Raw genomic sequence first — 14,354 nt, forward strand, 5'->3', positions numbered from 1 at the left:
TCCCGTCGAACTGCACGAGTCCTGTCACTGAACCAGGGCTCGGGTTTCACTTTAGGCTGCCTTGTTTTTAATGGGGCCACAGAGTCCAGAATGGTTCGGCATGAGGAGTGGAACCAGGAGCTGAGCTCCTCCGTGTCAGCAGGCATTGAGTAAGAGGAGGCACAGAGCTGCTCGAAAGCAACGGAGAACTGACCAGCAGTGGAAGGGTTAAAAGTCCGACGGCGCTGAGGAGGAGCGCAAGATTTAACTGCAGTACAAGAAAAACCAACTTCAAACAATACGGGCATATGGTCAGAAATGACATTCTCACAGATCTTCAGGTTAAACACAGACAAACCATGAGAAAGAACGAGATCTAATGTATGACCATGTTCGTGTGTGGGACCAGACACACACTGCACCAAATTAAAAGAGTCAATAAGGCTTAAAAAGTCCTTCACCAACGGCTTATCAGGACAGCACACATGAATATTAAAATCCCCAAGAAAAAGGACACGATCGTAGTTTGGCATGATTTCAGCCAGAAAATCCGAAAAGTCTTTCACAAAGTCCTTATTGTACTTGGGGGGGCCGGTAGATGACAGCGCACATCACCGGGTCAGAGCGACCCACCTCAAATAAAGTCGCTTAGAAGCTGGAGAAATAAGATGACACAGCGCACTGCTTACATTTAAAGTTATTTTTATAAACACCCAAAATGTGACTAAATAGTCTTGGTGGTGCTCCATGGTCACAAAATGTGACTTAATAGTCACAGTGGTGCTCCATGGTCCCTAAATGTGACTAAATAGTCTTGGTGGTGCTCCATGGTCCCTAAATGTGACTTAATAGTCACAGTGGTGCTCCATGGTCCCTAAATGTGACTTAATTGTAAGAGCCCATGTAGTAATATCCTTTATACAGTCATGTTGGTTTGTAATGCAGTGACGTCTGAGGGGTCAGAGGTCACTGACATTCAGCCTTGTCCCTTACATGCAGAGATTTCTGCAGTCTCTGAATCTGTTGATGATATTATGGGATGTAGATGTGAAATCTGAAACTGTTGGACTGTTTGTCCTCACAGTTTGTATCAAAGTGTCCATCCTGAACAGCTGAGCCTTTAGAGGGCGCTGCTCTCACTCTGCTACCTGTTCACCTGTTTACCTGTTCACCTGTTTACCTGTGGAAGGTCACACACAGGTGTTTCTCACTCTGTTGTTGCTGCTGTCTCAACTTTATTACAACCTGCTGCAGACTGAGTGTAGATTTATATTCATCAGTTTGAATATTAAATTTATTTGGACTGGATTCAGTTGGATTTACAGTTCATTACATGATGATTTTATTTACATGTTACACAACATCCTGTTTGAATGAGGTTACCATTGACCCAGACTTTGTTTCACTCGGACTTTAAATCACTTTGGGATACTGTTCTGCGTTTGTTTTATTTTGAAGGTCAGCAGTTTGGGCGGAAGTCTTTTATTTTGTGTGTCGGTGTTGACGGAGCGGCAGTCTGTGCGGAAGTTCTTTCATCCTGCAGGAGGAGGAGGAGAAGAGGCTTCTCCTTCGTCTCAACAGTCCGCCTCAGCGCAACAATCCTCCGGAGAGGAACCGTCCGGACCCCCGGGGGACATCCACACACCCGCCGCCGACAGCAGCAGCCTCTCTGCCGGCCTCCGGTACCCACGGTGAGTCGACGGGTCTCTGCCCGGCCCGCAGAGCCGCCTGGCTGGGAAAACTAATGAGAAATCCCCGCGGCCTGCTGCTCTCGGTGCTAGCTGAGTGCGGGTGGCAGTGCGGGGGTGGCGGGACTGTTTGCGGGAGAGATATCACACAGCACCGTCACTACCATGCATTTACAACTACAACATCCGGTCTTTGCTTTCAAAATAAAACACGTACAAATCAAATCAACTGTTTAACCCGTGTAGAGAAGCTTTGAATGACCACACAGACCGTGTTCACTGTCGTAAGTTACATATAATTTACCGTGTGTCCATTCAGACAGTCCGCACTGCCGTCTTTTGGTCTGTTTAAGTCCTCATCGGGATTTATCCTTTTTATTTTGGAGCTGTAGCCGCGGTAACTTCCGGTCTGTTTGGTGCTAGCTGCCGTTAGCTCGACGCAGCTAACCGCTGTAATCTCCATTTTAGCTCCTGAGAGCAGCCGGCCTCTCCCTTCTCTCTGCTGTAACACGGTATGTTCTTCACGGTGCTCACACTCATGGCCTCTCACGGCTCTGTGTCGGGGCTGGAGAGGCGGGTCTGTCGGTGAAAGTCCCCCCGCAGAGCCGCGGTGGTCCCGCGGGGGCGGACGGTGAGCCGAGCCGCTGCATCTCAGTTACAGTAAACTGACTCACTGACAGCACGGCTCTTATTTTACACCAGGCAGAAAGAGCTCCATCACACACCGTCAGCCTCCACCTGACCCACACACTCTGTGGGCTCCGTACATGTTCATAGTTACTGCTGTTGAACTGTCTGCTGTGACCTGGGTGGAACTCCCAGCTCTGTTTGGGTTCAAACTTTAAACCAGATATTAATGTAGAGCCCAACTGTAACTGTAACTGTAATCTAACTGTAACCTTGCTGTAACTACAACCTAACTGTAACTATAACTCCACTGTAAGTGTAAAAAGATGTTACCTGTTAACCAGCTGTAATCTAACACTAACCTAACTATATAAAGCTGTAACCTCAGTGTAACTGTAATCTAACTGTAATCTTACTGTAAAAGATCCTTCACTACAGTAACAGTTCTTGCGCCACACTGTGAAAATACTACAGTGAAAGTTCTGCGTTCAGAACGTGCTGACGTGACAGTGTGTGATCAGCAGAGTGCAGGTGAAGTGTTGATGATGTCAGAGGTTTATTGTTGATGTTTGTGACGACGACTTTTACAGCTGAGTTTATTTAGCGACACATTCGTCCTACAGTTAGGCACAAACAACCTCAAACCTGTGAGATAGAGGAGGAGGAGCAGGACATGGAAATACTCAAGTGAAGTACAAGTACCTTGAATTTGTACTTGAGTAAATGTACTTAGTTACACTCCAACGCTGCTGGTTACATGAAGCTCCTGTCAGATAATAAAACAAGTCTGAGCTGAATGTCATAATTCAAACTGAAAGGCTGTGTGTGTAAAAGTGTTTCCCTGTGATGGAAACAGAACGTTACACTGACAGTGATGAACAGACTGTCATGGCCGACACCTGATCCACTGAGTCTGAGTCTGAGTCTGAGTCCACCACAGTGGGCTGAATCAGTGTCAGTGAGATGAAGAGTCTGCAGCAGCAGCAGCAGTGACAGCTGATAGTCTTCACACAGTGTGTGTGGTTTGTATTCTTACAGGATGTCACACACCAAACACACACTATCATTCATCTTTTCCCTTCATCACACACAACTCAGCTCAGACACTTTCACACTCACTGACTTTATGTTAAGACTAAAAATCAAAGATCCACGCAGCCTCCTCTGTGAGCACAGAACCCTTTATGAGACACAACAAAGTTCAGTCAGGTTGATTTTCTGCTCAGATGAATGATCCAGTCTGAGACGCTCCTGCTGCTCAGAGGAGCCTCTGAACGACTGAAGTCAGATCTCTTAATTATTCAGGTCTGATCTTGATGAGTCATAGCAGGACTGCGAGCTGGGCCGGCCTCGCTGAGCACAACCAGCCCAGCGTTATGAAATACTCTGCAACGCCATAAAAGTTGACCACAGAGAAACCTCACAGCAGAAAGAATGCAGCCGTTTAATTTCTCTCTTCATGTCTTCCTCTGATGTCTGCAGGGCGATGGCGAGGCCGAGCCACAGCGATCATGTCCTCCAGCAGCTCAACAACCAGCGGGAGTGGGGCTTCTTGTGCGACTGCCTCATCGCCATCGGTGACATCTACTTCAGGGCGCACAAGGCCGTCTTGGCGGCCTGCAGCTCCTATTTCAGGATGATGTTCATCCGGGACCAGCAGGGAGCGGGGCGTCTGGACCTCAGCAACATGCAGATCAGCGCCGAGTGCTTCGACCTCATCCTACAGCTCATGTACCTCGGACGCATCGTGGTGGGGAGCTACGAGTTTGAGGAGCTCAAGGCCTCCATGGCGTACCTGCAGATGTACTACATCCCTGACTCGCTGGAGGATCTCAGAGACATCAGGAGCTCCAACCTCACACCATCATCCTCAGCCTCCTCCTCCTCCAGTTCCTCCACCGGCCCTGCCGGCGGGAAAATGATGTTTGGAGTCCGCATGTACGAGCAGCAGAGACCTGCTGCGCCTGACGTGGAGCATTTACCAAAAGCTGTCAACAGCAGCGCCGGGCGCCCCGCTGTTACAGCGACCGTCAGCAGACCGGTGATGGCAGAGGAGGTGGTCGCCACGCCTCTGATAGTGGCGCCGCCGGTGGTGGACGGTGTTGCTGATCAGCCATGTGACTTGAGAAAGAGGCCCAGCGGCAGGAGTTCGGCTCTCAAAGACCGTCCTCGGTTCGGCCGCACCTACACCTGTGATGACTGCGGCTTCGTCTTCAGCTGTGAGAAACTTCTAATCGAACACATCCTGACCTGCACCAACCGCAAGGCCTTCCATCAGCCCAGAGGGACCATCGAAGCCGACAACGAGTCCAGTAAAGCTGAGAGCTCCACCTCCGAGAGCATCGAGGAGCACAGGGTCGTCTGTAAAGGCGAGGAGGACTGGGCTGAAGCCAAGGCCGACTCTGACCTCACCATTAGGTCGGTGGCAGCTGGGACAGACGGCGAGCCCGGGTCGACCAGAAGTGTCTCCATCAAGACAGAGCCAGAAGAAAGCATGTTCCCTGAGATAGAGGTGGTCCGTGTCGGTGAGCACGTCAGTAGAGACTGTAGAGCACGTTTCAGTGACGCCACACGGAAAGACTCGCAGACGGAGAAAACTGGATCAGAACGTGAACCGGAGCCTGGCGTCTCAGGTCTGGAAAACAGTAGCGAGCCTTTTGAAGGTCACATGTCCAGCAGTGACGATTCACGAATCCCGGCAAAGCTTCGTAAGGTCAAAGACGAGAAGCAGGATGCCGACTGCACCCCCTGTGAACTGTGTGGCGCTCTGTTAACGGAGGAGGACAAGTCGTCCCACTACCTGTCCAACCACATGGGTCATATATGTGCCTGTGGGAGGTGTGGACAGGTGCTGATCAAAGGCCGCCAGCTCCAGGAGCACGCAGAGCGCTGTGGCGAATCTCAAGGTGGTGAATCAGAGGAGGACGAAGCGTCCCTGCTGGAGGAGCAGCAGGGGATGGAGGAGGGCCTGCTGGAGGCGGGCGACCTGGCCTGCCCTCACTGCGGTCTGCTGTTCCAGAACGAGAGCCTGGCACTGGAGCACGCCCTGTCCTGCCACGACCAGGAGCTGTTCCGCCCGGTGCTGCTGGAGGAGGGCGGCGAACCGGATCACCGCCGCAAACACTTCTGCAGCATCTGCGGCAAAGGCTTCTATCAGCGCTGCCACCTGCGGGAGCACTACACCGTCCACACCAAGGAGAAGCAGTTCACCTGTCAAACCTGCGGGAAGCAGTTCCTGCGGGAGCGCCAGCTCAGGCTGCACACCGACATGCACAAAGGCATGGCACGCTACGTGTGCCCCGTCTGCGACCAGGGAACCTTCCTCAAACACGACCACGTCCGACACATGATCTCCCACCTGTCGGCCGGGGAAACCATCTGCCAGGTGTGTTTCCAGATCTTTCCCGGCGGAGAACAGCTGGAGAAACACATGGACGTCCACCTGTACATCTGCGGCGTCTGCGGAGAGAAGTTCCGCCTCCGTAAAGACATGAGGAGCCATTATAACTCCAAACACACCAAGAGACTATAGAACCCTCCAGAACGTCCTCTGCATTTATACCATAGTTTGTTACTAAGAAAAGCCATAAATGTGAGAACAAATGTATGCACTTGAACACCAAAAAAACTTTTAATCTGCACTTTTAAAGTATATGCATAACCTAACGGGGCGTTCACACTGCGAGCAGCGTGGCTGATGATGTTCTGACGCTGATGGCGACTGCGCAGCAGCTTCTTAACTCGTTAACGTTGATCACAGTGTGACAATCAGGATTTTATGATAAAAGTCAGAATCAGCTTGTGTTGTTGAAACAGTCAGGATCAAGTTCAGAAGCTGTTGACTCTCAGATGAGCAGCTACAGAGCTGACCACATGTTTATGATTATCCATATTTATAACAGAGCTGAGGTCTTATGTTCAGGATGGTGCGTCACAGAGTCTGAAGAGATTCTTTGAGCTGTCTAAAAACCCAAAGAAATCAAACTTGTTCTCATCAAAAGAGTCAGAACCAGTGACCAAACAGTTAATGTCGAGTCAACAGGAAGTGTCAGCACGAGAATGTACCAAAGTGAAGACACAGATGGACGAGTCAGATGAACTCTGGATTTAAGACACTTTGAGACTTTAATGATTTCTTTCTGTTGGTGTTTCTGAACTCGTCTCCGCAGGTCGATGACAGAACTCCCACCATGTTTGGTTCATGACGGCGTTGCTCACAGTGTGAACGCCGCTCAGATCGGCAGCAAACTCCAAAAGAATCCAAACTTGACGCCTCCTCAGGAAACAATCATGTAAAAATAGATTACAGCTACTTTTAATACTGTACCATCAGGCCTCGTGTCCACCGAAGGGTTTTTTATCAGCCGAATAAGCCGGGCGCTCCTCAGGAAACAGCTGGGGGCGCCGGAGCGCTTTGGAGGTGTCTCTGCAGCTGAGACACTTTGGTTGCGTCTGGTTGCTATGAATCAGAATACAGGGTTCCCACGGTCATGGAAAACCTGGAAAAGTCATGAAATATCACAATCACATTTTCCAGGTCTGAAATTAGTCAAAATCAGTGAAAGTTTTGAAAAAGTCCTGGAATTTTGTTGTTTGTAATGAAGCTGTCAGATTATAGAGATGTGACATAACGGCGAGCTTATTTTCTGTAGCTGTCGACGTAACGTAGCTCCAACACGTGTCAGTGTGTGACATCATTTCGTTCACTGTGTTCATTCTCTCCCAGGGTCCGTCGCTCTCTTCCTGTACGCCAGCTCGCTGAAATCATGTTTGAACAGAGTTTGAATCTGATGTTTGAAAATGCAGAGCACGAAAACAAAGATCTTTATCAAGGGTCCTTAAAGTCCTGGAAAAGTTTTGAAATGTTGTCCATGACAGTGTGGGAGCCCTGGGAATATTCACAGGAAGTAAATGTGTCGGCAGAAGGTAGAATCCTCGCTTTGGATGAGAGGATGGAGACGCCGCTCTGTGAACGTTCATGGCAGGAAACATTAACACAGTAAACCAGGGATGCACCCGTGCGGATGTTTTCAACCGATAATTTGACATTTTTTTTATTTTACCAAGAAGCGTGTAACCGTCGGCGCAGTGTTGTCTTCCTCTGGAGCTGTGACAGACGTCCTCACTGTGACATGTTTCACCCTCCAGACAGCGTGACGCAGTTGTTCTTCTCTGTGTTTATTGGCGACTCAAAAACCAAATTTTAAGGTACATGTAGCTCCGCCCACTGTGTCGCTGTGTAGATGCTGCCTGTGTTAAGTCAGTGAAAACAGTCTGGCTTCGTTTTATCAGCTGTAATTTTAATAATTGGAGAAATGCATAATTATAAAGACGTCCTATCTTCAGCTGATAAACCTGGTGCATCCCTAATATGAGCAGATTTCTCCTCCACTGTCGTTCAGCACGTCAGATGTGACGGTTTGTCTTCGTGGTCGTCGTTGCTCCTCCGCTGTGATTGGACAGCTGGGTAAAAGTGACGGTGATGAGCGCTGCGTTTTTACCCAGAGTTGAACATTTGTCAGCTCTCAGTGCTCAAAACAAACGGACAGTGTTCAGCGCCTCGTCACACTGCTGGCGTTTGTAGCACACCGTAAACACGTGGCGCTCCCATCACAGAGAATTTAAAGATACGCTGGTCTCAGGAAAAAACTCTTTGGTGGACAGGGGCCATCACGGGTGTGTAGAGCGGCGGCGTGTCTGTGATCAGAGACACAAGTCGTACCTGAGAAGACGGCGAGTTGTTTTGGAGTGAGCTGTCAGAGGGTCAGAGTGCGGCGGAGCCTCAAGCTTTGACTCAACGTTTTCTAGCTTCGATGTCCAGAATACTAACGTCACGCCGAGTTCCTCGTGCTATAGTCAGAGAGTACGCTTGGTGGAAAACGGTTCTGCTTCCTGTTTGTTTGATGAGTTTGAGACACGCTGATTCAGACTGTCCTCTCGTCTCCTTCAGTTTTTGTTCGGCTTAACTGTCACGATGACACGCTGTCCAACATGCTCTGTGATTGGTGCCTTTACTGTAACGGTGCACACGAGTTCTTCGCAGTGATGCATGCTGGGGGACAGACGGCACGGTGAGACTGTCCCTGTTTCAAAGTGAATATTTAAACTTCAGATTGTGGAAAGTTGAACAGTAAACACTAGAGACGCTCGGCTGAGTGGAGCCAACGTGTCGACTGGGCGGAGCTGATTCTGATCCAGCCTGCGGCGCTTCCTGCGAGTCGATGGGACTCGGGATGGAACGAGTAGTTTTGAACGCAGCGGTCAGGCTCAGCTGTGGACCCTTCACAAGAAGTGGTCTCAGTATAATCCAGGAACAGTTTTTTTATAATGGTGATCTGATCTTAGTCGACCTAAACTACACAGAGAACTCTGCAGGTTCGAGCTGAACGCCGCCTGCAGTGCGCTTTGCATGCTGGGACATGGAGGACTGAAATATGGCAGCAAACCGGAGAACCGATCAAGTCTGACTTAGACTAAAAACAAAGTACGTTGCCTTGTTGATTTTTGGAGCTTCTTCTTCCTGTTTGCTGTCACGCCTCCCCAGACTCATCCAACCAATGAGAGGAGAGAACACTCCCACCTGACTTTTAGTTCAGCTTCATTCTGATTTATGTATCTCTGTGAAAAGAATCCAAACACAACGAGTTCACCGACAGATTCAGGTCAGAGCAAACAGCTCGCTCTCATCCCAACTCCTCACATACCGCTGTGTGGTCATGTGATGCGTCAGGTGTCCTCCAGCGTCTGGTGGCGACGTTCAGGGACGCCATGTCCGTTAATGCCTGTTACACGCACCGGGTCAAATAAACCTCTGTTTCCACAGGAAAGTGGTTTGATGCAAACAGTCTCTTTCAAAATAAAATCAGCGCCGGTAAAACACCTTGTTTATTTCCTCATGCAACTAAAGCAGGTGGTTCGGTTAAGGTTTAGACAAAAACGTCATCTGTTGATTGGCTGCTGGGCGCGTCAGCACTGTGACAGGTGCCTTTCTGCCTCTGAGCCTGACGCAGAGTTCACTGACATGACGGCAGTATGTGAGGACGTGGGATGAGAACTCAGCAAAGGTTTGAAAACAGGACGTCACGCTTCCAGCTCATCTGTTGCCTTATGACTGTGTCAAGTTGTTTTTCACTGCAGATGCATTCTGGACGTTCAGGGCTATTACGCAGGACCACAACACACATCCAGAACCAGACCTGAACTAAACCAGTTCAGACGGCCCTCATCCAGTTTCACACAGACTGAAACCAGTTTAAAACCAAACTGAGCTGAGTTTCTGCTGCTGTCCATGTTTCACCTGATGCACCTGGACGTCAGTCGGTCTGTAGACGAGCATCACGCCGTCACTTCTTCAGAGATGTTAAATTGTGGACCTGAACACGGCGCTGGACTCAGGAGGTCCTGCTGGACAGAAACGTTTGACCTTTAAATGATGTCATCACCTGGTCAGCTGTGTGCTCTGAGGCGTCGTCAGGTGGTTTTGTTGCTCTGAAACTTTTCTCACTGATGTTCAGTTGAACTCCAGCCTTTCTCAAGCTCTTAATAAACCAAGTGAATTTCTGTTTGTCACCTGACGTCTGTGGCTCTTCTGTCAGCCTCACTGTGTCTCTGAGTCAAACCTGTGTTCTCCTTCAGGGCTCCACCTGCCTGCAGCTAGCATCTGTTAGCATGCTAACAGATGCTAGCAGCTAGCTAAGTAAGTTAACTGAACAAAACCCCACTAACACCTGCAAACATCTGGTTTTTCTCTCTAACAGGAAAGGTCACAGTCTGCAGTCACTCTCAGGTCACATGACTCTGCAGTGGTCACAGGTTTTTATCAGCTCCAATCAGCAGTGAGTGAAATACGACACCTGGACGCATTCATTGAAGCCCCTTTCCCAGCGTGACGCCACGACAGGCCGCCACAGAATAACGTCTGTCTCCGTCTGAGCAGCTCAAACACTGATCACATTTAGTCGACACTGAGTTTAAAGGGAGACTGAAACAAAAAGAATTAACCACCGTAACACTGACCTCCATGTTGCTTTCTGCTGTTTACTGACCTGTGCGTGACGCGTAATGATTGTTATTGACATGTGACATCATCATTATTGTTTATAAAGAGCTGCTGACACGTGTGTTTTATGTCACACTAGAGGCTGACGCTGTTGACGTGTCACGCGTCGTTTGGTTCTGTGTAAAAATACATCATAACAGCTGTAACGCCGCCTCTGTGCAAAAAGGGCTCATGTTGAACCCAAAGCTCCGCCCTCTGTGGGAGGGTCCAGTGAGGTCCAGGCTGACCAAACGTCCTCTTTTGCCCGGACATGACCACTTTCACGTCCTGTCCGGGGGGGTGTTTATAAATTGATGATAATGTCCGGTTCTCCTTGTGTGTGTGTGTGTGTGTGTGTGTGTGTGTGTGTGTCTGTGTGTGTCTGTGTGTGTGTCTGTGTGTCTGTGTGTGTGTGTGTGTGTGTGTGTGTTAGAGTGCGGCACGGACCGCATATTTCTGTCCGAACCCGAACCGAGCCCAACATTATTTAATGACCAAAGCACTGAGTTTGTGTCACACCGTGGGTGCTCCGCGGAGAGGGAGAAACAAACGGCCAATGTGTGTGTGTGTTATGTTCAGGTGTTGTCACGTAAATAACAGCGCCCAAGCAATAAACAGGACAGACAATAGGATTTTATTTATTTTTACACTACATTTTCACTGAAAGCTGACCGAATCCGACCCGAGCCCGAATACAATTTTTGGCTACATTTTTGACCAAACCCGGCCCGACCCGTTGGGTAGGCCTACTGTTGGGACCCATTGGGCTCGGATCGCCACACTCTAGTGTGTGTATGTGTCCCCTATGTATTGGGGCCTATCTGAATTTCTGTCTTTGAGAGATATTATTTTGTAATATAATAAATTTTGAATATATTCAAATTATAAGGCATCTTAGAGCAAACTGTGAGTATCATTTAAGTAGGCTATGTCGTGGCCGGGCCGAGTGTCCTCTTTTTGGAAATCAAAATATGGTCACCCTAGTGTTCACAGTTTCAGTGCGTCTGTATCTACCTGAGGCGTCACCGTGGCCGACACACCACAGGTGAACTTTATCAGGGACTGTGGGGTTAAAAATAGAAGCCAATAAAACAGAGCGGACGATCCGGTCCTCCTCTGACGGGATTAAAAGCAGCTGAGCTGCAATCAGACAGAAACCTGGTTAAGCTGACGGAGCGACCACGTTTAAACATTCAGTCAGCTGTTCTCCGTCTGAGATCAGACTCAGACCTGAGATGAGAGGATGTGAAGGAAGCAGTCATGAAGATGGTTCTTTCCTGACGTCCATCTGTGATCCCTGAGGTGACGGAGCCAACAGCAGAATGATTTCAGGACTGAAGCGTCTGAGTTTGTGCTTCACAGCTCAGATTAGAGGCAGCAGCTCTCAGATTAACATCTGATGGATTACTGAGTCATAACAGGCAGCGTCAGGACAGGAAGTCCTTTCACCTGCTCTCTGGGAACACTGCGAGTCAGCTGACGTGTTGTGGACAGTGAAGGTTCTCTGTGGTTAATCATTGTGCACATGGCTCCAGCTGCATCCAAACAAACAGTGTCTGTAAAGTTTAAAGTCTGATGAACTGTGTTGTTGAGTCTTTATTCAGTCCAGAGGTGAGACAGCGTCAGACACCACCCTGAACCTCAGTGTGTCTGTCAGTGTGTCCTCGGCTGCAGCAGAGATGGTGTCCAGGTGGTGCTGCTGGTGCTGCTGGTGCTCTCCATCACCCTCTGGGCCTCGAACTCATAACAGTGTGTGAGCAGCAGGTGAGACGTGTTGAGTCTGTCTTTAGTCTTCATGAGGTCTTCATGTCCACACGTTCGTCACGTCTCTGATGATTCAGGAAATACTGAAGTAAACAGGAGTCATTTACAAACAGCTGTAATGAGCCTCTTCCTTCCTGCGTTCAGATTTACAGACAGACAGTGAACTCCACACCGTCTGAGACACTGAGTCTCTGAGGAGGAAGGTCAAAGGTCAGACGTGTCCTGAGGAGACAAACTCCAAAAATGACGTCATTATTCTGATGAAACTATAAATAACTTAAAATTATTAAAGTTTCTTTTGTCACACAGACATGAAGCGACGACTGCTGTAAAATATGAGTCTCTGTTTGATCATGTGACCAGATGATGCGAGCACGATGGCGTGCACTGGGGCGCGTCATCACTACATTACATCACTGGTGCGTGGTGAGGTCATTTAAAGTTTTATAAACGACTAGAAGAACTTTATAAATAATTTATTGTTGAGCTTTAAATATTCAAAATGTGACAAACATGATGACGAGACATCAGAATCAGAAATACTTTATTGATCCCTGAGGGGAAATTATTCATGTAACAGGTGCTCCTTGCAAGAGAGGAAAGATACGTGAAAATATAAGAGATTTAACCCAGAGATGAGACAGATCAGCTGCAGCTCACACAGTCATGACAACAACAACAACAACAACAACAACAACACAGAGTCATGTCTGACCTCAGTGCCTCTCCCTGAACACAGGACACACACACAGATAATAAAGGGTTAACACATGTTGTGATGACGTAATGATACAGAAACTAAACTTTTACTATTGAACTCATAAAGTCACATTTTATTTTGAAGGACTCCCCGGTATACCGATAATGTCCCGTCACTGAGCTCCTCCACCCCGGACCCGGATCCGGAGGACTCGCCTCCAGCCTCCGGCCCCGCGGTCCGGTGTGTCGGCAGGTTGGACGGATCCTCCGCGGTCACAGCAGCCGGGGAGGTGAAGGTCTGTCCGGCCGGGACCAGAGCGGGGTGTCCGGTGGGAGTGTCGGTGGTCCCGGGAGGAGCTCCGGTGTCAGCAGGTAAACTATGATCCGTGGTGATGAACTCAGGACCGGGACTGGTGACAGACTGAGTGACGTCAGAGACTGAAGTGGTTCTTGAGTCTTTGTTCTGATTGGTCCTCTGAGCAGGTTCAGCCCTGGAGGTCGTGACTCCCGGTGCCACGGTCCCGGTGCGGGTCTGTCCAGGTCCCGCTGCAGGTCTCCAGATGAGGCTGTAGTAAACAGCCAGGACCACAGCAGCCAGAGACACGGACATGACGTAACCCAGCACGGTGACCAGTCTCACCCAGCTCTGCTTGGCTTTGGCCGCCAGCTGCGCCTTCTGCTCCCCGGTGTAGGTGGCCGGTCTGCCCCGCCCCTCCGCCGGGATCCAGCCCCGCGGGTCCCGCATGATGCAGGGGACCGGGTCCGGGTCAGGTCCGGGTGCTGGAGGAGGAGGCGGTGTGTGAGGTCAGTGTGAGCCGCACAGGAGCGTCTGCAGCCCGGCAGCGATCCTTCTGCCTCCCGGTCTCGTCCTCATCCTCATCCTCATCTGGACCCACAGCTGGACTCCTCCTCGTGTTTATACTCTGACGTCAGAGCGCCACCGGAAGCTCTTCACAATAAAAGCCTGCTGTTTACAGATGAAACTCCAGTGTTTGGTCTCAGTGTTAAAATCCAGACTCCAGTTTGTTTTATATTTAAAGTGAGTGTGTGTTAAATAGTTTTTGTTTGTGGCTGTTTGTTTGTTTGTTTGTTTGTTTGTTTGTTGTTTAATGATGCTTTTATTTTGACAGGCTCAGGAAGCTGTGAACCAGCTGTGTTAAAATGAATGATGTTAAAAGTGAAGCTGTGTGAACTCAGGATTTAAAATCATCTGTCTGAATATTTTAATCTTAAATTATAAGATGTATTATGACATCACCTCTTTATGACATCACCTCTTACATGTTCATATTCATTCAGCTAAGCCGGGCAGCCTAAGCTGCTATTGTTATCCTGCATGTTCTTCTTCTTCTTCTTCTTCCTTCTTCTGAGGAAATCATACTTCCCATGCGTGAAAACTCACCAAACTTTGCACAAAGGTCCAGTCTCATGCCAGATTGCCTCAGCTGCAAAAACAGGCCAATAGTCCTGATGGTGGCGCTACAGCAAGCGTCTAAAGTTCAAAACTTTGAAAATTCACAACAAATCAACCATACGTGCTACAACTTCACAACTTTCAT

General features: G+C 49.0%; 1 protein-coding gene across 1 annotated transcript; it reads left to right on the forward strand.

The window, feature by feature from the left end:
* Window positions 1–1,534: 1,534 nt before the first annotated feature.
* Window positions 1,535–9,863, forward strand: zbtb1 (zinc finger and BTB domain containing 1). Its single transcript, XM_050057473.1, has 2 exons — window positions 1,535–1,670; window positions 3,777–9,863. The coding sequence occupies exon 2, from the start codon at window positions 3,781–3,783 to the stop codon at window positions 5,824–5,826; it is 2,046 nt and encodes a 681-aa protein (XP_049913430.1). The 5' UTR covers window positions 1,535–1,670; window positions 3,777–3,780; the 3' UTR covers window positions 5,827–9,863.
* The last annotated feature ends 4,491 nt before the right edge of the window (window positions 9,864–14,354 follow it).

This window comes from Epinephelus moara, chromosome 12, assembly GCF_006386435.1.
Source record: "Epinephelus moara isolate mb chromosome 12, YSFRI_EMoa_1.0, whole genome shotgun sequence".
Taxonomy (NCBI): Eukaryota; Metazoa; Chordata; class Actinopteri; order Perciformes; family Serranidae; genus Epinephelus; species Epinephelus moara.

Coding starts and splice junctions, on each gene's coding strand:
- zbtb1 (XM_050057473.1), top strand. CDS start 3,781: ATGGCGAGGCCGAGCCACAGCGATCATGTCCTCCAGCAGCTCAACAAC.